Source organism: Symsagittifera roscoffensis, chromosome 4 (assembly GCF_963678635.1).
Source record: "Symsagittifera roscoffensis chromosome 4, txSymRosc1.1, whole genome shotgun sequence".
In the NCBI taxonomy this organism is placed as follows: Eukaryota; Metazoa; Xenacoelomorpha; order Acoela; family Convolutidae; genus Symsagittifera; species Symsagittifera roscoffensis.
In genome coordinates, this window is record NC_087065.1 from 33,462,100 (window position 1) to 33,489,725 (window position 27,626).

Here is a 27,626-nt window from a genome sequence, read left to right on the forward strand (position 1 = left end):
AAATGACAGATAATGAGTCACAGAGCGTTCGCGGTGATAGTGTAAATCGACCGGTTTCGACAGTTGAACCTACCAGAGATCAGAGTATGGTAATTTCAGATTACGCGACCCCCGCATTTCATGTGGATAAAAAACCCCATTTGAGTAAGGAAGAAAGTGGCAACGAATTAAAATCAACAGCAACTTTGCAACCAGAAGCTGCAACCTCTCATCAAACTCAGCAGCGGCCATTTGTATCAGAACCAAATCAGGAAAGCATTTTGTTGGATCCGGCAGCCCAAAATAAGCTGGAAAGCACACCAGACACGGTACTGGATATTGACACTTCCATTGGAAACCAAGAAAGTGGAGATGAACCTGAAACCAGAAAACCGGATACGTATGAAACCGAAGACGACAAAATGAAAACTTTAGAGGCAACAAAAGGTCAGCTTAGTGTTCGTGAACTCAAGTTAGGAACCACTGCTGCGGGAAAATGGGTTGATAAACTTTTATCCAAAGATTGTGAGGAGCCTAATAAGATCGAATTGACGCCAGACGAAGAGGATTTGGAGCAAAGTAAAACCGATCAGCTGACAGAATATGAGTCACAGAGCGTTCGCGGTGTTAGTGTATATCGACCGGTATCGACAGTTGAACCTCCCAGAGATCAGAGCATGGCAATTTTAGATGCCGCGAACCCTGCAGTTGATATCGATAAAAAACCCAATTTGAGTCAAGAAGAAAGTGGCAACGAATCAAAACCAAGAGTAACTTTGCAACCAGAGGCTGCAACCTCTCATCAAACTCAGCAGCGTCCATTTGTATCAGAACCAAATCAGGAAAGCATTTTGTTGCATCCGGCAGCCCAAAATAAGCTGGAAAGCACACCAGACATGGTACTGGCTATTGACACTTCCATTGGAAACCAAGAAAGTGGAGATGAACCTGAAACCAGAAAACCGGATAGTTATGAAACCGATGACGACAAAATGAAATCTCTAGAGGCAACAAAAGGTCAGTTGAGTATTCGTGAACTCAAGTTAGGATCCAATGCTGCGGGAAAATGGGTGGATAAACTTTTATCCAAAGATTGTGAGGAGCCTAATAAGATCGAATTGACGCCAGACGAAGAGGATTTGGAGCAAAGTAAAACAGATCAGCTGACAGATTATGAGGCACAGAGCGATCGCGGTGATAGTGTAACTCGACCGGTATCGACAGTTGAACCTCCCAGAGATAAGGGTACGGCAATTTCAGATGCCATCACCCCTGCAGTTCATGGCGATAAAAAACCCCATTTGAGTCAAGAAGAAAGTGGCAACGAATCAAAACCAACAATACCTTTGCAACCAGAAGCTGCAATCTCTGATCAAATTCAGCAGCGGTCATTTGTATCAGAATCAAATACAGAAAGTTTTTGGTTGGATCCGGCAGCCCCAACTGAGCTGGAAAGATCCGGAATACCGGATACGTATGAAAATGAAGACGACAAAATCGAATCCCTGGATGCAACAAAAGCTCAGTTTAGTGTTCGTGAACTCAAGTTAGGATCCACTGCTGCGGGAAAATGGGTTGATAAATTTTTATCCAAAGATTGCGAGCAGCCTAATAAGATCGAATGGACGCCAGAGCAAGAGTGTTTGGAGCAAAGTAAAACAGATCAGCTGACAGATTATGAGTCACAGAGCGTTCGTGGTGATAGTGTAAATCGACCGGTATCGACAGTTGAACCTCCCAGAGATCAGAGTACGGCAATTTTAGATGCCGCGACCCCTGCAGTTCATGTCGATGAAAAACCCCATTTGAGTCAAGAAGAAAGCGGCAACAAATCAAAACGAACAGTAATTTTGCAATCAGAAGCTGCAATCTCTGATCAAACTCAGCAGCGGCCATTTGTTTCAGAATCAAACCAGGAAAGCATTTCGTTGGATCCAGCAGTCCAAACTAAGCTGGAAAGCACACCAGACTTGGTACTGGATATTGAAATTGGAAACCAAAAAAGTGGAGATGACTCTGAAACCGGAAAAACGGATACGTATGAAACCGAAGACGACAAAATGGAATCTCTAGATGCAACAAAAGGTCAGTTGAGTGTTCGTGAACTCAAGTTAGGATCCAATGCTGCGGGAAAATGGGTGGATAAACTTTTATCCAAAGATTGTGAGGAGCCTTATAAGATCGAATTGACGCCAGACGAAGAGGGTTTGAAGCTAAGTGAAACCGATCAAATGACAGATAATGAGTCACAGAGCGTTCGCGGTGATAGTGTAAATCGACCGGTTTCGACAGTTGAACCTACCAGAGATCAGAGTATGGTAATTTCAGATTACGCGACCCCCGCATTTCATGTGGATAAAAAACCCCATTTGAGTAAGGAAGAAAGTGGCAACGAATTAAAATCAACAGCAACTTTGCAACCAGAAGCTGCAACCTCTCATCAAACTCAGCAGCGGCCATTTGTATCAGAACCAAATCAGGAAAGCATTTTGTTGGATCCGGCAGCCCAAAATAAGCTGGAAAGCACACCAGACACGGTACTGGATATTGACACTTCCATTGGAAACCAAGAAAGTGGAGATGAACCTGAAACCAGAAAACCGGATACGTATGAAACCGAAGACGACAAAATGAAAACTTTAGAGGCAACAAAAGGTCAGCTTAGTGTTCGTGAACTCAAGTTAGGAACCACTGCTGCGGGAAAATGGGTTGATAAACTTTTATCCAAAGATTGTGAGGAGCCTAATAAGATCGAATTGACGCCAGACGAAGAGGATTTGGAGCAAAGTAAAACCGATCAGCTGACAGAATATGAGTCACAGAGCGTTCGCGGTGTTAGTGTATATCGACCGGTATCGACAGTTGAACCTCCCAGAGATCAGAGCATGGCAATTTTAGATGCCGCGAACCCTGCAGTTGATATCGATAAAAAACCCAATTTGAGTCAAGAAGAAAGTGGCAACGAATCAAAACCAAGAGTAACTTTGCAACCAGAGGCTGCAACCTCTCATCAAACTCAGCAGCGTCCATTTGTATCAGAACCAAATCAGGAAAGCATTTTGTTGCATCCGGCAGCCCAAAATAAGCTGGAAAGCACACCAGACATGGTACTGGCTATTGACACTTCCATTGGAAACCAAGAAAGTGGAGATGAACCTGAAACCAGAAAACCGGATAGTTATGAAACCGATGACGACAAAATGAAATCTCTAGAGGCAACAAAAGGTCAGTTGAGTATTCGTGAACTCAAGTTAGGATCCAATGCTGCGGGAAAATGGGTGGATAAACTTTTATCCAAAGATTGTGAGGAGCCTTATAAGATCGAATCGAGGCCAGATGAAGATGGTTTGAAGCAAAGTGAAACCGATCAGCTGACAGAATATGAGTCGCAGAGCGTTCGCGGTGATAGTGTAAAGCGACCGGTATTGATAGTTGAACCTCCCAGAGATCAGAGCATGGCAATTTTAGATGCCGCGAACCCTGCAGTTGATATCGATAAAAAACCCAATTTGAGTCAAGAAGAAAGTGGCAACGAATCAAAACCAAGAGTAACTTTGCAACCAGAGGCTGCAACCTCTCATCAAACTCAGCAGCGGCCATTTGTATCAGAACCAAATCAGGAAAGCATTTTGTTGGATCCGGCAGCCCAAAATAAGCTGGAAAGCACACCAGACATGGTACTGGATATTGACACTTCCATTGGAAACCAAGAAAGTGGAGATGAACCTGAAACCAGAAAACCGGATACGTATGAAACCGAAGACGACAAAATGAAAACTTTAGAGGCAAAAAAAGGTCAGCTTAGTGTTCGTGAACTCAAGTTAGGATCCACTGCTGCGGGAAAATGGGTTGATAAACTTTTGTCCAAAGATTGTGAGGAGCCTAATAAGATTGAATTGACGCCAGACGAAGAGGATTTGGAGCAAAGTAAAACCGATCAGCTGACAGAATATGAGTCACAGAGCGTTCGCGGTGTTAGTGTATATCGACCGGTATCGACAGTTGAACCTCCCAGAGATCAGAGTACGGCAATTTCAGATGCCGCGACCCCTGCAGTTGATATCAATAAAAAACCCAATTTGAGTCAAGAAGAAAGAGGCAACGAATCAAAACAAAGAGTAATTTGGCAACCAGAATCTTTAACCTCTAATCAAACTCAGCAGCAGCCATTTGTATCAGAACCAAATCAGGAAAGCATTTCGTTGGATCCAGCAGCCCAAAATAAGCTGGAAAGCACACCAGACATGGTACTGGATATTGACACTTCCATTGGAAACCAAGAAAATGGAGATGAACCTGAAACCAGAAAACCAGATACGTATGAAACTGAAGACGACAAAATGAAATCTTTAGAGGCAACAAAAGGTCAGTTGAGTATTCGTGAACTCAAGTTAGGATCCAATGCTGTGGGAAAATGGGTGGATAAACTTTTATCCAAAGATTGTGAGGAGCCTAATAAGATTGAATCGACGCCAGACGAAGAGGGTTTGAAGCAAAGTGATACCGATCAGGTGAAAGAATATGAGTCAGAGAGCGTTCGTGGTGATAGTGTAAATCGACCGGTATCGACAGTTGAACCTCCCAGAGATCAGAGTACGGCAATTTCAGATGCCGCGACCCCTGCAGTTGATATCGATAGAAAACGCAATTTGAGTCAGGCAGAAAGTGGCAACGAATCAAAACAAAGATTAACTTTGCAACCAGAAGCTGCAATCTCTGATCAAACTCAGCAGCGGCCATTTTTTTCAGAATCAAATCAGGAAACCATTTCGTTGGATCCTGCAGCCCAAACTAAGCTGGAAAGCACACCAGACTTGGTACTGGATATTGATATTTCCATTGGAAGCCAAGAAATTGAAAATGAACCTGGAACCAGAAAAACGGATACGTATGAATCCGAGGACGACAAAATCGAATTTCTAGATGCAACGAAAGGTCAGTTTAGTGTTCGTGAACTCAAGTTAGGATCCACTGCTGCGGGAAAATGGGTTGATAAACTTTTATTCAAAGATTGTGAGCAGCCTAATAAGATCGAATTGGCGCCAGATGAAGAAGATTTGGAGCTAAGGAAAACAGATCCGCTCAAAGACTATGAGTCACAGAGAACTCCCGATGAAACAATCAATCAGTCGGAATCGACGGTTGAATCTCCTAGGGATATGACTACGCCACCTCCAGACGTCGTCACGCATGCGGTTCTTGATGATGAAATCCTTAAATTGAAACAAGGAGAAACTGAAGATGAAAGTATGCCAGTGTCAAATTTGTTGCCGCAATCTTCAACCCACTACTCTTCAAGCACTCGAGAGACAGCAACCACAACAAAAGGAGACACTGTGATCATTGTACCCGATCCAGGAGCCCAATTTAATCTTGAAAGCATACCGGATACGTTCTCCTTAATTTCTGGCGGAGATCAACCAGGAAGTAGGCCAAAAAGTCCTGCTGGTAACAAAAATCAAAAACCGACGAAAAACGATATACCGCAACTAATAAGTAAACCAACGATTGTTGACGAACGAGGCAAGGGAGTTTTAAACCTGCGCGATGCTAAGTTTGCCTCAAAAGGTGCAGCTAAATGGATTGACAAGTTGCTATCTAAAGAGGATGATAAATCTCCAAATTTACCCATTAGCGACGGGAATCAAAAAGAAACGCAATCGCAAAAACCCCTTGAGTGCGAAGTTCCAAAGGAAACTCGTAGCAAAGATAAGTATAATGTGCCGTCGAGCAAATCGAATGTGTCGATAGATAACATCCAAAAGCCTGATAAAGAAAACGACACTTCAAAGTTACCAATAGACAAAACAGTTACAGTAGTTCCAGGATCTGAAGACAGCGAAGGCAAACAGTTGTCTATGCCTGACAACAAAAATGAAAAACCTCTAAGTCTTATCGATGACACTAATAAATCTGGAATTCAGTTTAGTTTTGGTCTTCCGTCATTTGGTCTAAACCAAAAAGACTATCAAATGCATGTGCACGATGGAAACGTTGTTTCAGTACGAACTCCAAACGCAGGAGAGATTCAATTGCCCTCTGATATATCAAATGCAAAGGTAGATGATACCAGATTAGACAAGTTACCAATAGATAAAACAGTTGCGGTAACTCCAGGATCTGAAGACAGCCAGGGCAAACAAGCAGGCAAACAGGCAGGCAAACCTTCAGGTGAAAACCATGGCACGAAATCAGGGATGTATTTTGGCTTCAATCCACCCTCGCTTAGCCTTAGCCAAAAAGAGAAGCAGAGCTCTAATGTTCCAGAAGAAGCTCTGGATAAAGAGAAAGCTCAAATTCCCACGGAGACATCAAATCTCTTGTCAGATGAGCTCAAAAAATCTGAACAGAACAACGACGAAAGACCTGAGCCGAATGAGGAATTGAATGTAAATCTTTCCAAGATCAGTGATAAAAATGTAGCAGCTCGTATCCATTCAGTATCGCCAGATCATCAAATAATTGATAGAGAGAGGGTCAAAAAGAACGATGTGGGAAAATCTCTCGACGACGAGTCTAAATTGGATTCCGATAGCTTAGCAGTTGACTCGCGGGGTTTCCCTTTTGGAAAAGCCTCTGCTGAAATCGAAATTAAAATAGAAACCGGCGTCATCACTGAAGCCGAGCCAGAGGTTGATGCTCCTAAACTCAGTGAAAAACAAGACAAGAAGACATTTGGGAGTTTGTTTCCTCTGTTTGGAAGATCGAAGCCTAAAGATGCCGAGGTGGATAAAGAAATGGCGTCAAAGCCATCAAGCGTGCAGCCACGTGATAGCAAGCAGGACGAGGACTTGCAAGTGTTGGTTGACGACAACAAGTCCGTGAACAGTAACGAAAGTGACGTCAGAATAGACATGCCTGAATGGGATACTTCAAGAGATCCTTTACTTCCAAATAAGGAAGGAGGGGACAGGCGCCACTTGTTCAGTGAAGAAGAGAGAAAACAGATGGGTACCCTCCCAGACACCAAGAAAAGTTAGTAGAATCAATTGCATTTATCTTTTTTTACGGTTCAATAGTTTTTAATGATCATACTTATTAAAAACTGCTCATGTAATTCTTTTAACTGATATTCAGATTTTGCCTTTGTTTTCAAACCACTTCATTTAAGCTAATAATTTGCGATTTCTGAGACGTTTCTCCTACAACAATAAAACAGATACTATTTAAGAGCCCATTATAATCCGAATTTTAAAATGATCTTCAAAATATACTTTAAGTTAAAAATCATCTTTTTCTTTGCGACACTGCAAATTTGAAATTTTTCTTGAAAAGGCGTAGAAGTAGCGTTCATTTTTGGTTATATATCCTTTAAGTAGCTAAAAGTGGTAATTATAATCGCTAACTCTTTAAAAATCAACATAATAATCCGTTATAATCAATTACTTACCCGCATCCAAGTTAAGGCGTAAGTAATCGATTATAACGGATTATTATGATGATTTTTTGACAATTGTAATTGGTTATAACTACCAAAATTAGGTGTTTAAAAGAATTATGATTGATTATAATAGTGATATTTTCCAAGAGATTACAATCTCGTAAAATCGATTATAAATGATTATAGCTCTTATAGAAAACCCTTTAAAATCAATTATAATCGATTATAATCGATTATAATATCTTATTTTGTCAAACTTTTGTCAATTCAAAAATCAATATTTGAATTAAATCTAATGGGTTAATAATTTTGTGCCAATTTCTTGAACACTTTGGTCTCTTGAACACTTTGAACACTTTGAACAGTGAGATCTCTTGAACACTTTGGTTCATCTGAACACAAAATTTTGCCACGAAACAAAAGTTTCATAGAGCTCCTTTCATATTATTGAAAAAGTTCAAGCGGTAGATAAAAAATTAATTTTTTCCGAATCAATCAGGAAACTAAATCAATTTTCCAATCTTTAGGTGGCTAAAAAACTTAAAATGTGCATCACAAAACAAATCTAATAGGGAACAAATGAAGGAAAAAACTTCAAAATTTGAATTGATTGCATAACTTTAAAAACCTTTTTCTCAATTTTCATAGGAACGAATGTCTACAAAAAGCATAAAATATAAGCAATTTAGATGCAACTTCGTAGACAAACTGGACAAACAAAAAAGATTATAATCAATTATAATCGATTATAATGGATTTTTGTGCAAAACTAATAAATTAGAAATTTGAGTAAAAATAATGGATTATAATCAATTATAATTGACTATACTTGTGTCGAAAATAAGACTTTATTAATCGGTTATAATCGATTATAGTGTATTACAGTTAATTATAAATTGATTTTAAAAAGAAAGATTTTAATCGATTTTTAATTGATTAAAATCGATTGTTTCTCAATTTTAGTAAGACTGGTACTAATATCGTAATAGAATCGATTATTAGCGCTTGAAATTGGATGCGGGTATGCCAAAACTTGGATGCCGGTAGGGACTTAAATTTGGATGCTGGTAGGGACCTAAACTTGGATGCGCGTAGGGACCTAAACTTGAATGCGGGTAGGGACCTACGCTTGGATGCCGGTAGGGACCTAAACTTGGATGCGGGTAGGGACCTAAACTTGGATGCGGGCAGGTATCTAAATTTGGATGCGGGTAGGGGCCTAAACTTGGATGCGGGTAGGGACCTAAACTTGGATGCGGGTAGGGACCTAAACTTATATGCGGGTGGGGACCTAAACTTGAATGCGGGTAGGGACCTAAACTTGGATGCGGGTAGGGACTTAAACTTGGATGCGGTTAGGGACCTAAACTTGGATGAGGGCAGGGACCTAAACTTGGATGCGGGTAGGGACCTAAACTTGGATGATGGTAGGGACCTAAACTTAGATGCGGGTTAAACAATTTGCTCAAAAAACAATCACATGAGATTCTACGATGTAAAAACATTTGTGCTCTGCATAGTTAATGGCAACTCTTTTGTTATCTAGCATCTCAAAATTGGAATTTTTGTTTGTAGAACCTTGGCTGTTTTTAGTTTTTGTTCAATGTGAGGCAACATTTGAGCTGGCTTAAGCCCAGAATAGAATCAAATATATGATTCCTATGAATACAGCCAATCATCAGAAGCTGCAATTTTTTTCTTGGAACATCCACCTTAAATGCAAACTTTTTTTAGCAAAACATTTTTAAAATATATATGTTACCTTTGCGTCAAAAAAACTGATTTCGCAAAAGTTTTGATCCCTTTTTTTCATATAGCAGAGCAAAATTTTTTGTTTGAGTAGTCGATGATTTTACAAGCAATAAAATAAATGACTTGAAATTGATAGAAAAAATTGCCGAAAAACATGCATTCTGATATAGTTACTAGATTTCGTCTAAAAAATGTGATGTTGCAATTTTTGGAAAAAGTCAAGAAATATTTCTGCTAGCTTTGGTTTCTCCATTCAAACTTATAACTGTTGGTAAGTTATCATTGCAGAGAGCAGTTAGATTTTTTAGATAGTCAAGTTACTATCCGACCCACTTAATAGACCAAGTTAAGACCTACCCACTTTCATTTTGATCAGGATTTTTTTTTACAGCTGTGTGCAAAAAACTCGATTCTCATTGGCTTAAATTTCTAGATTAAAAAAAGTTATCATCTTCGAAGCTAAAAACAATTTAAGGGGAGAATGTTACCTTGGTCCTATTTTAGAGTTTTGAAATAAAACAATTAGACTTAAACTTGTTTTTTTAGCAGAGTTTTTTGGCAGTTTGATGAAGGGATCGACCCCTTAAACTAAAAAATGAAAAGATATCATTTCAACTGAAAATTTTTGGTGAAGTTTTGTAAATTCAATTGCTGCCGATTCGGCCATTGTTTTCTCTAGTAACTTATAAGCCATTCTGCAACACTACCTGAAAAATTTGCAACACTACCTATTGGTTTAAGCGTTACGATTTGTAACTTCTTGGTACTTAAAATAAAAGTTTTTCCAAACTAAACTGAGGCGAGTTATTTGGTCCTACTGATACCCTACAAGACTTAAGATCTGTTAATTTTGGCTGTCTTAGAAAAAAAAACAAATGATTTCAAAATTTACACCGAAGCGAAGCTGCTACATCGCAAACAGGAGCGAGAAAGAGGCAAAATACGGAAGCTTTACGATGCACAAAAACTCAATTTTGCGTTTGTATTTCCAAACTCTCGCAAAATTTAACGAGTTAAAATATCTGAAATGAGATTTTAATTATTATACTGTTGTATAAAACGTTTGAAAAAAACTGTGGCGTCAAAATATATTTCTAGCAGAAAAGTTTGTGAGAAAAGCAACAAAGTTTCCAATCAAAACGATCAAAAACTCAAATCGTCTTTTCTTATAAAAAAGTTTAAACAATGTTTCACTAAATTTTGGGGCAATGTTTTCAAATGTTTTCTGGAATGATTTTTCATTTTTCAAGCCGATTCGGGAAAGTAGTTTTCAAGCAACGTTGAAATATCCCACAAAAACGGTCAGATCACAAAAGCTGTCCTGTTTTGAGGCCATAGTTTCCTAAATGAATGATCCGACAATCAAATTTTTTCGATTGAACCTTCATGTAAGATATCAGATAGCACTTGTTGCAAACGTTTGGAAAATTTCAAAAATGACCAGAGTATCAAAATAAAATCTCTTTTTTTGAGGCCAAAACATTTCTTTCTATAAAAATAGGTCGTACTGGCTTATGCGGAAAATTTTCCAGCCACTTGTTTTTTTCCATCGAAAACTGAGTCTCAGAATGAAATGACCAATAAATGAGTCAAACAGTCCCCTCCTTGAAGCTGAAGTAGGGTAAAATGTGACAAGCGGAATATGCAGACACACAATCTAGTAGCCTTTTTAGCCTTGCCAATTTCTTGAATTTTGATCAACTAGTTGTCCTGAATAATTCATATTTTTTGGCACAAAAAAAAGAACTAATTACCTTTTTCTCAAGAAAGCATAAAAATAAAAAATGAAATTCCATACATTTTCATAATACTTGATTTTGTCGAACAAGAAATTTTTGCACTCGTAATTACCCAGTAAAAATACACTGAACCGGTAAATTGGAAGACGTAACCGTTTAATTGAAAAAAAGCTCAAAAAATATTTCTTAGAATCAGACTTGGTAAATAGACAAATTGCAAAACTTTGCGCGAAAACCCCGAATCCCCGATAAACTCTATTTCAAAAAATATTTGCTGCCGGAAACAGAACACACCTGTTTACCACTAAAATAAAGGTACCTTTTTGATTTTTCAAAAAGTTTAACATGTCGAGAAAGAAATAATTCCTAAAAATTGACTAATTTGTGAGCAAAACTATCTACGGGAAAAGGTCTAGTACCCAAATGCAATGCCTTTGCGGATTCCAAGGGTAACCGTTCTAATCATATATCTGAAAAAGCAATTAAAATTTTTAATTTTTCATACTTTGGATCAATTTTTCTTCTTTTTTAAGATAACTATTGCCAATAAAAGCCATTAATGATGTTCCAAAAAGCTTCTTGATTTCCATTCTACATTACAAAGAAAACAATACTCAAATTTAAACGATTGAAAATATCGTTTTTTTTTTCCAAAATTAAATGTCTAAAGCCTGAGGTTCCAGCCAGAGTTACCAGTAGCTTGAGCGTGCACAGCAATCTGCAACTCTCATTTAATTTTCTTGCTTTCTGGCTGCTTAATTGCTTTTTGATTGCGATTGAGTGAACAGCTTAAAAACTCACCATGTTCTTAAATATATCGTTAACTTATTGGCGCACTTGACTAAATCATACTTTTTGTAGCTATAGAATATATGAGTTCTCGCATTTACAAGCAGTCGCATATTAACTTCATTATTGTGTGGACTGTTGCGCATATTGGAAGAGGCGCTCTCAAAGCTAATGTCATCAGGGCAAACGGTTTCTTTAGAACTCAATCAGCATAGAGTCAGCGCAACACGTAATTATCAACGTAATTATCCATTAACGCCAATCTAGTTATGTATAATAATAGATCTAAAACACTATATTTTTTTTACAGAGAAGCACATCAAAATCAATATAGACGAAGGCAGCGAGAGTGAAGTCAGTATTTCTGACTCGTTGGCTAATCAGAGAAGAGACCTCTTTGACGAAACGACCTCTAAGCCAAAAACTAAAGCCTATGCAGTCCTGAAGTCTACAGAAAATGACGAAGAGACTACAGTTGAGAAGCAGAAACTCCTTCAAAGCCCAGTTGAAGATGAATTTATTGATAGAAACAGAAAACCAGTGTCAGAGGACATTTCAGTGGCCCAGAACTCATCTAGCACACGTGACTTGCAATCGTTGCCGGGTTCAAATCTGGAAAGCATGGACGATCTTTCGGAATTGCCTCTGGCCAGCAACTTCGAAAAAGGACCTAGAAGAGAAGTACCTGAAAACAGAAGACCAGGCACTGCCCTTGGCACCAATGTTCTTTCTCAGATTCCTGGCACAGCAATAGGGATGAACGAAAGCATAGACACCACACTCTTCAACTTCACCCTCAATTCGACGTTCTGTCCTCGTGCGGAGAGTACCCTGGAGCCCAGACCCCACGAGAGTGCCTGTAGTGACTATGACGTGGAGGTGTTCTGCTATACTACCACTGGATCCACCAGCATGGTAGATCTGATGAGTCTGGAGGTGCTATGCTATCTCCTGGCAGTGGATGTCAAACCAATTGTTCACTCCATTCATTCTTAGTAAGTCAACAATTTTACAATCTTTAAATTTTCCTAAAGGTGCCGATTTAATTAGCTAATCGATCTGTTTTCGTTTAGAATGGCGCCTAAACGTATGTCGAAAATTTTCAAGAGGGAGCCCTATTAGCGAATTTATCGTCTCTTCGACATTATAGTATTTTCTCTTATCAGTTTAACTCAGTTCGTAGCTGAGGTGGATCGACTTTTTTCTCGCAAGGAATTTTGTTGACTTATTTGATCGACCAAATTGATTTTTGAGTTCGCCCAAGACACTATAACCACCTTATTTTGCCAAATTTTTCTGCGCTGCAGGCGAATTTCCCTCTCCAGTTTATTGTACATAGCTTGTTTACTGGCAGAGAGGTGCCTTTAGAAACGCCTTGCGGCTTGTAGACCAAAATAGAGGTCTTAAAATAGTAAGAAAACGGGATGGACCGCCGGTTGTCATGGGGTCGAATGCCTGGAGAGAAGGGGGTCAAATTTGATGTGTTCGTTTAGTGCAATTGCATTTGTTTCTGCTTAGTGAGACGCTGTGCCAGGAGAGCTATCCGAAGTACGTGATCAGGAACAAGAAGGAGGACAATGTGGAGACTGTGTTCTACACCTCCCAGGAGGTCATGATGTTCCTCAACGCAGTCATACAGGCCAACACCCCAGACGCAGACACACACCACCTAGCGAAGGCAGTGAGTTACTGTTTGGCTGAAGGTAGTCTAATTGAAGGAAACTGTTAAAAAAAGAGACCTACTCGGGTGGAGGTCCGCAATTTAATTCTGAAGTCGTGCTAATATTAGTTCTGCGGCTAAAAACTCACAGGCTGGACAGGCTTTTATAATCCGAGAAGAGATAGTTCGATAAAGATGACTAGTGTTTGAGGTGTTGATATCACAAGGAAAAAATTCGAGGTTATAAAGTGCTAGTTTGCAGTTAGGAAGATTTTTTGACTTGTTATTATTTTTATCTACTTCGAAATTTCCGCTGCTGTCCAAGCTTCTATCTTGATTATTATTGCGAGATGAGTTCCTCATACTTTTGACGGTTTGGCGTAAACCTCCTATGGAATGATTTTTAGAGAGAATTCAACCAAGTCAAAATTCAATTAATTAGAAGATGTGGCAGCTAATGTTTTGACTATATTTGTGCATCCATTGCTATCGTTACTTTGTGTCCACACTGTTGCCTGATGTGTGAGGGTGATTGTGTTCAGGAGGGAGGTAGGGGTCTGAAGGAGCGTGGCCTGCAGAGTGTGGAGAAACTGAGACTGGGGCTGGTCTACACCCTCTTCTTCCACAGAGACAACTTCGCCCACCTTGTCACCCCCTTCTACATGAAGGTCCTCCCATACCTCACCGCCATATCCAAGCCCAAAATGGCACAGGTCAGAATGAACTCCTGAATAACAACTGCACATCATAATCCGCCTATTAGTCACCAGTATTTCACATGTCAAAATGCTTTTAAAAGCTAAGGAGACGAGATTTAAAGGTGACAAAAACTGCGTTTATGTGCTTTCTGTTTGCTAAAAATTAGTATGAACCGTAAAATTTTTTATTTCGGGCTACTGCACTCGTGGCACTAGCAGAGACTTAATACAGAAGGTCGCAGTTTTTTACCAAAAAATATAAACAGCGCGCTTTTGATAATTAAATTTGGCGCTTACTTTCAGTTGTGAGTGCAAAATGATTGCATATTCTCTGGGTTTTAGGACTTCTGGGAATCATTCATTGGGGCTAATGGACGCAATGTGGATACAGATGGCGTAAGTTGAAAAAATATAATAATGAAATTACCCAGTCAAATTTTAACGTAATGAAGGCTTGACCTGAGTGAGTTTCACATTTTAGATCTGATAAACGGTAAGCAAATCTGCATGGAATTGTTATCACGTTCAACCTTTGGTTTCTTAATTGTGAGTCGATTTTGCAAAATTTTGAGCTTAAGTTGTGCATTTGTTATCAGCCAATCATCATCGAAGAGGCAGTGCATGCCATGCAAGACCTCATAGACCTAACGGAGAGTGATGTCAGATTCCCTCACAAAGACGAGATTGAATATCTGTTCATGGCATCCATCATCCAACTGAACTTAGTTGACCTCAAGCCCAGCCGAGATCCATTCCATGACGTCATTTCTGAGAACCAGCAATTGAATTTAGAAGCTGCAGCAATCTTCAGGTTGTTCCTCGAATGTATTCGGCCAGCTTGGCAGCATTGTTTAGAAAAAGTGATATTATGACGAAAAAACTATGAAAAAATGCGTCTTGAAAAGTAGTTCAAATAAGCTGGAAGTGTTTTCCATCTGATTTATGTAGGCGTCTGCAGTTGTATCTTCCGCGTGTGAATTGGCAGGACAGGTACTATTATGTGAGACCCTCCAATGCACTCAGCATGTCACTCCAAAGTCTCATTCCCCGCGAGTTCCTGACTGTGGGAGGAGCAGTGTCCGTGTACGCATGCCCTGCCCCCGATGGGCTGCCCTCTTGGGACCTGTCATGTCTCAAAACCATCGTCATTCTCAGGGGACTCGGCTTCCCAGTCAACCTCCGATCTTGCCAGGAGGGGTACGCAGACTAGTTTTTCTCTTATATTCAAAAATTGAATTTTTAAGAAAAATGTAGTTTTTTATTTGAAACAATTGTGCGGGTATAGAGCAACCAAATAGGTCATAGCGCACAATTAGTTTAGTTGAACTAATGGTACATTTTTACAAAATGTTCTATGATTTTAGCTCTAGCCCCAGGATGTTCAATGACTGCCCAGTGTACGAGATGGACGAGACGACGTTCGACTCTCCCTCGGAGCTGATGAAGTATCTCTCCAACAGCTTCAAGTTCACTCTGCCCAAAGCACATCACTACAATGAACAAAAACTCGTGCAGCGCATACTCGACAGGTTTGGATGCTACTATACTTCTTTATTACCGAATAAAAACAGTTCTGAAGTTTTGAAATTTGAGAGAGGTATTGAAAGTAGCGAAAGTAGATTAACAATAACAGGTAGATCCGATTAATCAGCTGAACAGCAGTGGATAAATGGTCATAACTCAATTTAGTTTTAAAGTTTTTTCGGTGCAAAAGTTAGTCTTTCAAGGTCTGGCTCATTTATTTGGCTCATTCTCAGGTTCCGTGAGGTGTCTCAACAGACCATGTGGACGAGGGAGGAGAACAAGGAGTTCACGATGGACATGTGGAGAGAGCAGAGCAGCAGCTGCACTGTGATGAAACATTTGACCAGCACAGCCGCCGCTACTTCCAACCAATCACCGCCGGAGTCCCTGATGAGTCCAGTGAATGAACAGAAGGCAAGTTCCTCTTCATGTTTCATATCCTGCATCATATAATCGGAATTTTTGATGAACTTTCTTGGATTTCTGTATCTTCTCCATCTGTGACCGAAATTGTTTGATAAAAAATACTATGTGGAAAATCATCAGCTGCAGTTGAGTTGTTTGTACAGTCTCTGAAAAAATTGATGGAAAACGCACTTTATGGATTTCAGATGTTTTAAAAGCAAAGGAACAAAGATTATTTGTTGCCTTGTTGCATGTCGTATGCAGTTTGCAATAACCACATATTTGCAAGCTGTTATTTTTACCCGTAAAATATCGTTGAAGCGTTCGATTGCAGATGCGTCTTGAACTGGACAGTGCAATTGGCTACCTGTCTGGCATTCTGGACGACAAACTGTTCCTTCTGGGATCTACTCAGCCGAGTGAATTAGACGCTGAGTTGTTCTCGGTGCTGGCAGTTCCCCTAATGAATGAGTTCCCATGGAACCCTCTCTACCAGGCAATGTCCACCCATCCGAACATGTACTACTTCCTCGCAGACATACTTCGAAAGTGAGTCATCGCCTTTTTTTACCTCAGTGTGTCGGGTTATTTTAAACTTTTAAATTTAAAAACCGTAAAAGTTCTAATTTTGAACCGAAAAAAAACCAGTTACGTGTTTTTTAAATGCTGCTAAGTTTTGCTGCTAAAATTGTTCATTGGATCATTAGAAACAATCAACCCAATTAGGGTCTTGTTTGATTCAGCTACTTGAACATTGAGCCCAAGCGCACCTATCAAGATCTGCGCCTGTCCAAGATGTCTTCTCTGGTCTCATCTCCTAAACGAGCCGAGGATCAGTTGCCAGACGTAGATGACTCTATGGACCCAGATACAACCAATGTCAACTTCGTGTCTCCTCTCACATCCTCTGCGGAGTACTCCCCCTCTCCCACCAAGTCCATCATGGTCTCCATCCACGTGGTCGGATGTCCCTCCTTCCTTCCCAGTCTAGATCCCCACTGTCTGTTTGCTGCCATCTACCTCGGCATGAACGACATACCCACTAAATTTGTCACCAAACACTGCTAGTAAGTATCACCCTTCTCCCTCTAAATGAGTTATTATTATGGTTAGTATGCTTATTTAACATAGACGCGAAGCTGAGCTTCGCACCACTTGTGATACAAAAAAAACATGCCATAAGTCGAAAGAAAATGTGTCTCAAACGAAAAGCGAAAAACTTAAGTGAATTCTGTTGAAAAAATTGTAGGCTACAAACATTAGGCCAAATATTATTACAATTGTTAAAAAAGTTAATTACCTAACACACGAGAAGGATTCGGGCTACACAAACATCTTTCAATTTTCTTTCATAACCAATAGATGGAAACGCCCAGAAAAATTTTTGGTAAAAGAAATCGAGATCCGAAATTTCCTAAATGTACTCAAAAATTTTGCTTAAAAGTCTTGCAAGCAAATAACTTGCATATCCTTCAAGATAAACTGATAATGAACATCAACAAAAACGCTGTAAACTAAGATAAAAGGAAAATGATAGAAAAAAAATGAAACAAAAAACCATGAGAATGAATGCTTAAACTTCAAACAATTTGCACAAAACAACTTGCAGAAATTCTGAAAAAAAAACACTTCAAAATTAATACAAATACCCACTTACATGAAATTTATCAAGTATTAAATTCATACGCACTGTTAAATGAGCTTGATTACAACAAAAAAGAAAACAATAAAAAAGACGAAAAAGCCCGTAAAGGCAATAAAAAAACGAAAAGTTTTGACATATGAAAACAAAACGCTATGGCATCAACTTGAATCGATTCAAAATAAACTAATTCAACCCTGAAACACACCAATAACCAAAACAATAAACACATGAACGCAAGCCAATAAAATTACAGGCCAAATAAACTAATTCCACCTAATTTGAGATAAAAAGAAAACAAATCAGAAACCTTGGATCCGAAAAAACGTAATGTTAATGCATTTTTTTTCTTATTTCAAAAACTGTTTTTAAAAAAATATCAAATTTGGCGTATTTAAAATCCATAAAAAAAGCACGAAGTCTATTTACTTTCTAGAAAATTATGCAAAAAAAGTATTTAAAAATTTACCAAAAAAGTTAAAAATAAAACACCCGGCCAGTAAGCTGACAAAAACTGGTACGAAATCATTAAGCCGACAAAAAAATCAATTTATATCTGAAAATTGTGTAGAATCCAGAAGTTAGCACGACAATTATGTTTCATTTGAAACGACTCAAAATTAGGTCACTAAGCCAGCACACAAATAAGCCGGTTTGAAAAAAAACAAGTACTGTCATATTCGATCCAAGAAACTTTGGCGTCCCAGGCGTATTCGTTGTCTCCGGGCCAAGTGTTCCGGAGACATCAAAAACTTGAATTTGTTATGAACTGAACCTGAATTTGCCATTTCTAATTAACCATTATAAGAACAAAGTTATTTACCAGAAATTTTTTTTGCAATAACCTTGCTGATCGCAAGGTTGACCAAGTTTCGATGCCCTGAACATTATCAGCTAATGAATGAAATCATCAATGCTGATGGATCAAACCAGATTTTTCAGAATTACATGCCGTATCCGTTTCGACCTAATCGAAACACTGCGTGTGTTGTGTTTAGTTCGAACTTGTGCTGTCGAAAGTACCCTGCCTTTACAGTACGCAGATTCCACCAGAACAAACTGAGAGTATTTTTCTCTGCGGAGAAGCTGATTGCATATCTGGAGAAGGTCAACTGTCTTCCCCATCCTGACGATTCGCACAAGGTAGCCATCCCTTATCTTACATTCTTTTGTTCCGACCACTGAAAGTGGAGAAAATATAAATTAACTTGGGCTTTTCTTAATTATTCACGCTAAAAGAGGTACAAGAAGGAAATGTCATATGAGTTGGGTGGTTCAGTGGTATGTAACACCGGCCCTTTCAAGTCGAGGGGATCGAAAGAAAAACGGTTGTACCTTTCACAGTTTGGACTATCATTTTAAGTATGTGATATGTTTCGTTGCAGACATTGAACGATGCCTTTATCCGGAGTGCAGAGTGTTTTTTGGAGCCAGCAGTTGTGTTACACTTCTGGCGGGTGTTCGGCACCAGGTTTGAACAAGTGTTCAACGCACAGAGTTCCCAATGCTGCCTCGGATCACTCCGCTTCAGTCGAATCAGGGTAGGCAAATTGCCCTTCCTCTTATCTTTATACAAAACCTTTCTCAGATTCCAAATGATCAATTTTTGCCATTTTTATTGAATCATTGACTATTTTGCACATCAAATATCACAATTTCTACCGTCTACTTTTCTGTTCTATTTTTTCATTGGTGGCGTGTCGCACAGGCATGAATTTACAATCACTGAAAGTGGGGAGGAACTTTGTAATCGGGTATATTTAAATTATTATTTAGCTTTTTTGTTTGTTTTTCACGCATAATAAAGTATCGCAAATAATTATCGGAATAGGTCGAGTGATATATCACACTAATCTCCTCCTTTCAGCTGTCATTCAAATAACTTGAAAAATTTTCCAAAAAATGTCTTAGTGACGAGAAAACCTGTTTGATTTTCGTCCAAGCGAATAAAGCGAGCGAGCAGTCTTATAATAGTTAGTTAAGTCTTGAAACCTACGATTACTAGTGTTACTCATTTAAATTTAGTTACCGAGAATTCTTTAAGCGCCTTGTTGAGACTATAAGTTTGAGAACGAATAAAAAAATTTCTGCAAAAAAAAGAATTTTTGTATAAAGAACTGTCGTCAAATGTCCCTAATTTTTTGTATATCGAATTTTTAGGCTTTCATTTAGATTCTCTCATCTCACAGCAAAAGCAAAAGACGCAATTTGAAAAAAAAAATTGTTAATAGTTTTTTTCTAATTATGGTCGGAACATTTTGTACTACTTGCACAGCAACCGACTATTCGTATTCCGGGTTAAGAAAGTTTGGTTTATAAGGAGCGCCATACTAAAAGCGTTTTAACCACTTTTGCGTGAATAATTGCAGGGAAGAGTTGTACCGAAAGTGATTGAGGAAGTGCAGACGCGATACAGCACCCAGACTGACTCAGACACAATCCAGATGGTGAGTAGTACAACATCAAAAATATGTTGCTGAGCGAAAAGTAAATAAGAAAAACGTGAAATAAGAACGTAACTTCACTATAAAATGAACTATAAAGGCAGTCAAATAGAGAAACAATGTTACCGACAGGAAATACAAACCGACCATTCGTTCGAAACCCCCCACCCCCAAAACCCCCGAATTTTATAAGTAAAATTCATTCAATTAGTTCATAAAACGGCCTTGGCCGGCCTTGATTTTCAGGTTTTTGTCTGCATAAACCGAGTTCAGACTCTTAAAATTGGTGCTTTGAGGCAGAACTAGAGATTATTGTTGGCTACGCTTCAATTAACAAGCGTTATCAAATCGGAAGATAGACTTTTTGCCGGGTTAACAACTTGTTTAACAGAATCCTTTGAGGCACTTGGTATCTTGATTCATAATAATTCAAATTTCTAAGCGTCTCTAGCACACTTAGTCTGGAGCTAACGAATACGCCTGGAACGGCACAAATTTGACCAGGACCTGTTTTTTTCTAGCACAAATTTGACCAGGACTTGTTTTTTTTTCAAACGGGAAGTATTCCATTTCAAAAAAACTGCCGGCTTATGATTTGTTTGCTGGCATGCGTAGAATTTCTGCAAAGATAACTCAATGTAATTTCCAAGTTCAGAATCTTTGAACCGCCCAGTTCAGTAATTCAAACTTGGATGGTTTTTGTAAAGTAGTTCAAAATAGTTACTTTTCTTGATTTTGGTCTATCTGCAAAAAATAAGTAGTTTAATGCATCGCTTATTGAGTCAGTATAATATACTATCTCTTCTCTGCAGGTGTTTGCGAGTGCAGAGGCATTCCTGCGGGACATCGGCACTCTTCTGGGTGGCCAGTCGTTCCTGTGTGGGAGGAGCTATAGCAAACTGGATGCTAAGATAGCCTCTCTCCTTTTGATGCCACTTCTCTGCAATGTAGGATCCTCCACCATCACTCGGGTGCTGCAGTCCAACCAAAACCTACAGGACTATCTCTACAGGATATACAGGGGGTGGGTTGAGCTTATATTTCTCATTGTTCAAATTCATTGGAGCTCATATTCATATCGAAAATTGTTGTTTTTTTTTTTGTTTTTTAAATTTATTATCTACTTTTTCTATACTGTTTCTACGTTTTTAATCCCTGAAACAGTGTGCTCCGAAAGATGTTCGATTGTAGATATCTGAGGCAGCATATATTGTACTTGATCAACGACCACAAGGAAATCATTCTCTCGCCGAACTTAAACGTGTTGGAAGTGCCCCACTTCGATCCCTACTTCAAAATGCAGCAACTCAACAATTCCTCCCGTCAGTCAGATTCCTCGGACGTTCGATTACTGCTCAGCCACTCGTTCTCAATGGCCGATCAAGTGGTGATCTACACGCCACTGGCCAATAGGAGTGGTCTGCCCACTTTGGACCACGAATGCATCCAATTGGCAGCCATGCTCAGATCGCAAAACATTTCTGTCCATTTTGAGCACCGTCACACTAAGTAAGCAATCACAACTGAGAACTTGTGGTCGTCGTACCGCTACTTTTTTTGGTTGTCAAACCCTAATAAACCTTGCGGATGTTTTCAGGCTTTACATGCAGCCTGAATTGCCTATCATTGAAATCAGACAGAATGACGGAACCAGATTCGCTGTTCCCCGCGAAGAGATCGACTTGTATCTGAACCACTTCGACGACGCTTTTCATTTCACATCTGACGAGGTAATATTTACATCACAGATACGCAAATTATTTAATGCGTTTCCGAATCTATGCATGACTAAGATTCTAGTTTTTTTAAATCATTTTACCCGATAGATAATAACTGTCTGTCATGATTCCTGCTATGTTTCATTCTCATTTGAAACGTTTTTTGCTCACAGTCAAAACTTCGCCGGCTTTTTTCAATTCTTAAGAGGTGTTTAATACAAATATCTATTCTTTGCTTAATGCTGTGATTTCGGATGATTGTTTTTGCTATTTAGAAGGAGCAGCACGACCACTTGCTGAGTAGATGTGATCTGCATTTGCTGCCAGCTGTGCTTTACACTCTCTGGGCTGTCAGCGAGAACTTCGAGTCCCTCACTCTGGATTGGTTCACCAGAAAGTGTTTCGAGTCAAATAAACTCCAGAAAGCCAACGTCAAAAGGGTAAGAACCATACGCAACAATTTCTACGCAAAGTTCCTATGTCTGAACATATTACAACGATGTTCCAGTTATTTAAATATAATATATATCAAAACAAAATTATGACCCGAATGCATTTAAGTATTTCTTTTAGCTGAATATGTCATTATTTTTTGAGTAACTGTTTTTATCTGGTTGGTTTGATCAAAGAAAAACAATTTTTAGGGCTGAAGTTTAACATCTAGAGGGCCCTTGCGAGAGATAGCTAAATACTTTTTCTTGCATATATTGAACGGAAAAGCGCCACAATATTCTGCTAGTTTCGTTTACGTGTCTGTGTTGGTGATTTCAGGATGAAGTAATTCGCTGGATACAAGAGGAAATTCACTGTTCAGATGACTTATTGTCTCCACAATCGTCAATTGAGGTACACGGAGTAAAAAAAATTCCTGACCAACATGATGGCAGAAATGGATAACAAGTGTGTTATTCTAATTGAAAATGATCACTTAAAATCCTACAACAAATCAAATGCGTACCCTATCCTTTTAACTTTTAAAGAAAAGTTGAGAATAAAATCGATAGAAGCAAATAATTTTTAAATTGTTTGGTTTTTTTAAGTCAGGAACAGCCTCAATGCTAAAAAAAATACACGGTACCAAAAACGTTTATCAATTTTAGGTGGCAGGACAATATACCCTATACCAATCTACCCTATAATAATCTAGTCTATACTAATCTACCCTATACTAATCTGCCCTATATACCAACTAAGCCTGAGTCGATTTGGCGCAGAATTAATGTAATCTTTCAAAGTCATAATTAGAACCGGAAAGATAACAACACGTGTAAATTCATTTTTTGTCAATTTGAGTCTTTCACTTTAGGAAATTGTTCTAAGGACTAAATCGCAATATAAGCCTCAAAATCTGAGGTTCGTTTCAATGAACAGGCTTAATCCCCAATGTTCAATATCACGTACAAAAATGAAACAAAAACTACGTCATTATATCAGTTTTCCTTGGAATAACTCTTATCAAATGAGCCAAATTTCTTGGGGTCTATCCCAATAGAATCGGAGAACGCTTGTAATCAGTGCCCACGAGTTTATCAAAAAACAGGAATCAAAGAATGGAAACTTTCAGTGAAAGTGTTCAAGATGGGGGTCCCATAAATACAAAACGACAGCAATAACCTGAGATAACGATCTTATTTCCTGGTCGTTCAGATGCAAGGCTTACCGTGCAGAAAATGAAACAAGGCACAAAAATTCAGCAAGTACCAGTCAATAGTATCATTATAGCAAACGGCCTGCAGTCTGTGTCCGCAGAAAAAGCTGTTCAGTTAGCTCATCCTTGCCGGTCGGCGCTTAATCGGGCCCTCAATCGACAGAAAGTTAAAGAGAGACCCACAGTGCCTCCAACTGTCGACAGAAGTTTTGAGGTACCAAAGCAACACGAGGATTTTTGCTTCTTTGGTAACGGTATTGAAGATCCAGTAAGGGTGTTGATTTTTGAAGATCAGGACAATTTCCGGAATTTGATATTACAGTGAGATGTTTGGCTGTGTGACCGAACATTCAAAGTTTGTCCTATTCAGTTTTATCAATTTTACACCATCCACATTCAACTCGCTGATTTTTACCCCCCCCCTGCATTTATGCACTGTTGTCAAAAAAAGAGAGCACATATACAAAAAGCTACTGAAAGCGTTATCAGCCATCACCAAAACCCCGAGCCTCACGGCATTTTCCTCGATTTTGAACTTGCAGCACTAAATGTTTTCGCTAGTCATCATACCGGAGCGTTGCACAAAGGCTGTTTTTCTCATTTATGTCAAGAGTTAAACCAGAAAATAAGCGAAGGGGGCCTAAAACGACTGAATGAAATTAATCGCGAACTATATTTATCGTTGCGCTTACTTTCAGCTCTAAGTTTTGTACCAAATGAAATTGTCAATGAAGCTTTCGACTTGGTTATTGAGGAGATCGGAAAAGTGTCTGACAAGTTTGATCTCGACGACAACATCATTGAAAACTTGATGAGGTAGCCTCATACATGCAACGCACCTAAATCAAATTCAAAACCATCGGAAGGAATTCTCGCAACCCTCTCTTTCCAGTAAAACTTTGAAATCATTCCGAAGAAGCAGCTGCTGGATTAAAAAGGACAACAAATGCTGTAAAAGGTTAGCATCTTGGCGTTGCTACTTTCTTTAAAGGAAACTCCCACCCCATCCACTCACACCTTTCTGGAACAAATCAAATTGAATACTGCCAGTCGAAAATTCAATATACTGAAAGCAATGGGGGGACACAGCTACTCCATTCGCAAAAAGTACAGAGAATTGAATGAGAAAGTGAAAAACAGATTTAAAAATTTCAACAATTTTTGCGAAGATTATATTTTAACATATTTGTATTCCGTCGTGCAATTAGGTCATTACTACTTCTGTTCATTTAATCAAGTTTTATGAATTTTTCTATATGATTACTTTTTGAGGTTCCCGTTGTCGCAGAGCGCTGATATTTTGGGAGGAAATAGAGGCTAATATCAAAAAAATTTACTTTCGCCCTCAAGCCCCCCCCCCCCCCCAGTATCCTTCTTTTTGTGATCAACTAGTCAAATCTTCAACAATTTTTGACTTTCTTTTAAAATTTGACTTCTTGGCGATTTGATCTTTCAAATTTTTGATTTTAAAACACAAGCATTAAATGCTAAGCTATGTGGTTTTGATGTGATATGACTTTTACTCGTTTAAGAAATAGCCTCAACGCTTTTCTATAAAAAAATTGGATTAAATTTTTTGTTCGTTCATACTTTGAACTCATTTTTAATTTGAACAAGCAAATCTTACTTGGCTTTGATACTGTTTTCACATGCGTCAATTGTTCTTTGATCACAATTTATGGGTCTTTGATTTGTTCTGAAATATGCTGTTTTGGTTTCTTCAAGAGGATGGGGTAAGTTTCAATTGCCCTAATTATAGGGACGAACCTTTTTTCTACTATTTTGGTTTTTGCCCTTGCGAAAAAGGTATTGCAATCGGGTACAAGACATATTTCCCGTACATGACCTTGTTCACAGAATGGTCAAAGTTGGAAATAGTAACCGTAGGTTCAACTCAATATAAGTTCAAGTCTGGCGCACTTGGTCTCTGGTAACAACTTGGTCTCTGGTGCATCTCTGGCGCACTTGGTCCGGAGGTAACAAGTAAGCCTGGGACGACAAGAGTCCTGGATTGGAATCTGACACAACCTGTTTTTTCTCAAGAAGTAAAAATTCTGTTTCAAAACAACTTTCGACCTGATATTTGTCTGCTTATGTTTTCTCGGCTTAAGTGAAACATCGTAGAACCGTTTTTTTTGTTGTACGCAAGTTATTTTGTAGTTGTTTTATATTTTCTGATTTTTTCTGCTGTTTGTATTTTTACTCACCTTGATTTCGTATATTTTTCAAGTATTTTTTTCTATCGCTGGAAAAATTAATTCTGACCAAATGATTTCCGCTCAAATTTCTTAAGCCTAATGCCCTAATTTGCAGCTGTTTTAATAAAAATCTATCTTATATCTTTCTCTAGACTGCTCAAAAAGCTATCTTGACAAACATATATATATTTTTCTTTTCTTTTTTGCTTTTTTCAATGCAATTTTGTCATGAAAGCAATCTTCAACAATTGTGATTCAAAAAAATGAGTCAACAATGCAATTTTCAGCAATTGTGGTTATATAATTTTAATCGAACTCTCAAGATAGGAAAAACTGACATAAGTGGGTAAAACGTACAAAACCGTATCGGATTGCAATTCTGAGCAGTTTGTTGATCAAATCATTTTAGGAATAAAACCAAAACAATTAAGTTCACTAAACAAGTGCTTTTGAAATTAAAGTTGATAGTAATCTAATAACAAAAAAGTAATGTAAAAGAAGATTGGCCATAAATACCGAGAGCTTAAGACAAGAAAAGATAAAAAAAATTTGATATTCCTAAACATTTATGTCTTTTTTTCAATAGATTCGCTCATTGAAGCAAATCATGATTTCTCAAAAAAAATAAGGGAAATTAAATCTAAATAACTGCAGAAAATAGCTCTTACTAAAGCTTGGTTGAAATCCAATATGGAACTTGGTGTTTTAAAACTGTCATTTTACCGATCTATAGAAACAGGAAACAGTAAATAAGTAAAAACGCAAGGAATGTGTTGCTTTTTACAAAAGCCAAAAAAAAGAACTGACTCTAGACGTTACGCAGAACCTTATTATTTTAATTGAGAACCATGAATCAAAAAGCTATCTCTAATGTTTTTAAAACGCCCGACTTGAACAGTTTTAGACTTCTCAATAAATTACAAGTCTAGCTTTTTGAGCTGAAACTTCAGCCTGGAGATATGCTCACTGTCAAGAGCGTTGATGTATCCGATTCGGCGAATTAATCACTATATCTTAAAAATCTTGCTAAGGCTTAGACCAAATTATATGAAAGGTGGTACTACACGAACTCGAAGCAGAAAGTCAACGCTTAATGTTTTTAAACAAATTTTAATTGACAGTGATGGTCCTTACAACTCTTTATCAGATGACGAGGCGGTCGAAAACGAAGTTCCACTTTGACTAACGGCCAACAAAAAGCAAAAAACATAGTCCTGTATTTCGGGATAAGTGGAAAGATCTGGACACCCATGAACCTGGTTAAAGTTCAGCTTAGCGTTCTGTTCTTTCGAAAAAATAGTAATAAAAACATAAAATTAAATGAAACTAAATAAAAAATGATAAAAAGTCAATTGAAAACAAAAGCCTCGAAACGTTGTAAAAAATTCATAGTTGATGTCAAAACACATCAAGAACCCGTGGAATCAGAATACAAAAACCAAAGTACACAAGGATTTATTAATTTTAAATGAAATTGGTCAGATTTAGTCAAAATAAAAACGATTTCACCAAATTTTAGCAAAACTATAAAAAGTAGATAATTTAAAAAAAAAACAGTTCAATTGAAGAAAAAAATGAAATATTTACTAACATGAAAAATAAAAAGAGCCTTAAGAGTTGCAATCAAATAAACGACCTGATCAAAAAAATTTCCGCCTATATTTGATATATTGCATTGCCTGCCTAAACAATTTGTAGAAAAATCATTTGATCATTCAACTTTTAAGACTGCTAAATTTCAACCAACATATAAAAAAAGTTAAAGGATAGTAATTACCAACGTAAATGTTTACTAGCAATTATGGGGAAGGATTTGAAAAAGTTGATAAATAATTGTCTAATAAGTTTTCGGAAAAAGATTGATGTAATAACGTAATGTCAGTAGCGATTATGAAATAAGCAAAAGTACAAGGGATGCTGTCTTGGACCTCACTGAAAAAATAATTGAGAATGTTGAGGAAAGTTAAAAATTGACTCAGTGTGTTCATTAATAGAACTTTTGACACAGATGATCTTAAAAATTTAATGAAAAATTGCGAACTATACGGC

The 27,626-nt window shown here is 38.2% G+C and overlaps 2 protein-coding genes across 4 annotated transcripts in view; one reads left to right on the top strand and one right to left on the bottom strand.

Moving 5' to 3' along the window:
* Nucleotides 1-27,626, bottom strand: part of LOC134845256 (T-complex protein 1 subunit eta-like) — a 297,982-nt gene that overhangs the window by 219,289 nt on the left and 51,067 nt on the right. The window lies entirely within an intron of this gene.
* Nucleotides 3,125-27,626, top strand: part of LOC134844505 (uncharacterized) — a 31,342-nt gene continuing 6,840 nt past the window's right edge. The window contains exons 1-19 of one of the 3 annotated variants that reach the window (XM_063861212.1): nt 3,125-6,954; nt 11,951-12,635; nt 13,159-13,321; nt 13,843-14,013; nt 14,341-14,394; nt 14,595-14,809; nt 14,947-15,195; nt 15,363-15,527; nt 15,756-15,936; nt 16,262-16,476; nt 16,671-16,994; nt 18,568-18,712; nt 18,955-19,110; nt 19,939-20,016; nt 20,826-21,037; nt 21,205-21,522; nt 21,611-21,743; nt 22,007-22,171; nt 22,503-22,577. In XM_063861212.1, the coding sequence (XP_063717282.1) occupies nt 3,180-6,954; nt 11,951-12,635; nt 13,159-13,321; nt 13,843-14,013; nt 14,341-14,394; nt 14,595-14,809; nt 14,947-15,195; nt 15,363-15,527; nt 15,756-15,936; nt 16,262-16,476; nt 16,671-16,994; nt 18,568-18,712; nt 18,955-19,110; nt 19,939-20,016; nt 20,826-21,037; nt 21,205-21,522; nt 21,611-21,743; nt 22,007-22,171; nt 22,503-22,577 (7,479 nt within the window). In that variant the 5' untranslated portion in view covers nt 3,125-3,179. Of the gene's footprint in view, nt 6,955-11,693; nt 11,882-11,950; nt 12,636-13,158; nt 13,322-13,842; nt 14,014-14,340; nt 14,395-14,594; nt 14,810-14,946; nt 15,196-15,362; nt 15,528-15,755; nt 15,937-16,261; nt 16,477-16,670; nt 16,995-18,567; nt 18,713-18,954; nt 19,111-19,938; nt 20,017-20,825; nt 21,038-21,204; nt 21,523-21,610; nt 21,744-22,006; nt 22,172-22,502; nt 22,578-27,626 lie in introns of those variants that run through there. The other 2 variants (XM_063861213.1, XM_063861214.1) reach the window with 2 other exon arrangements.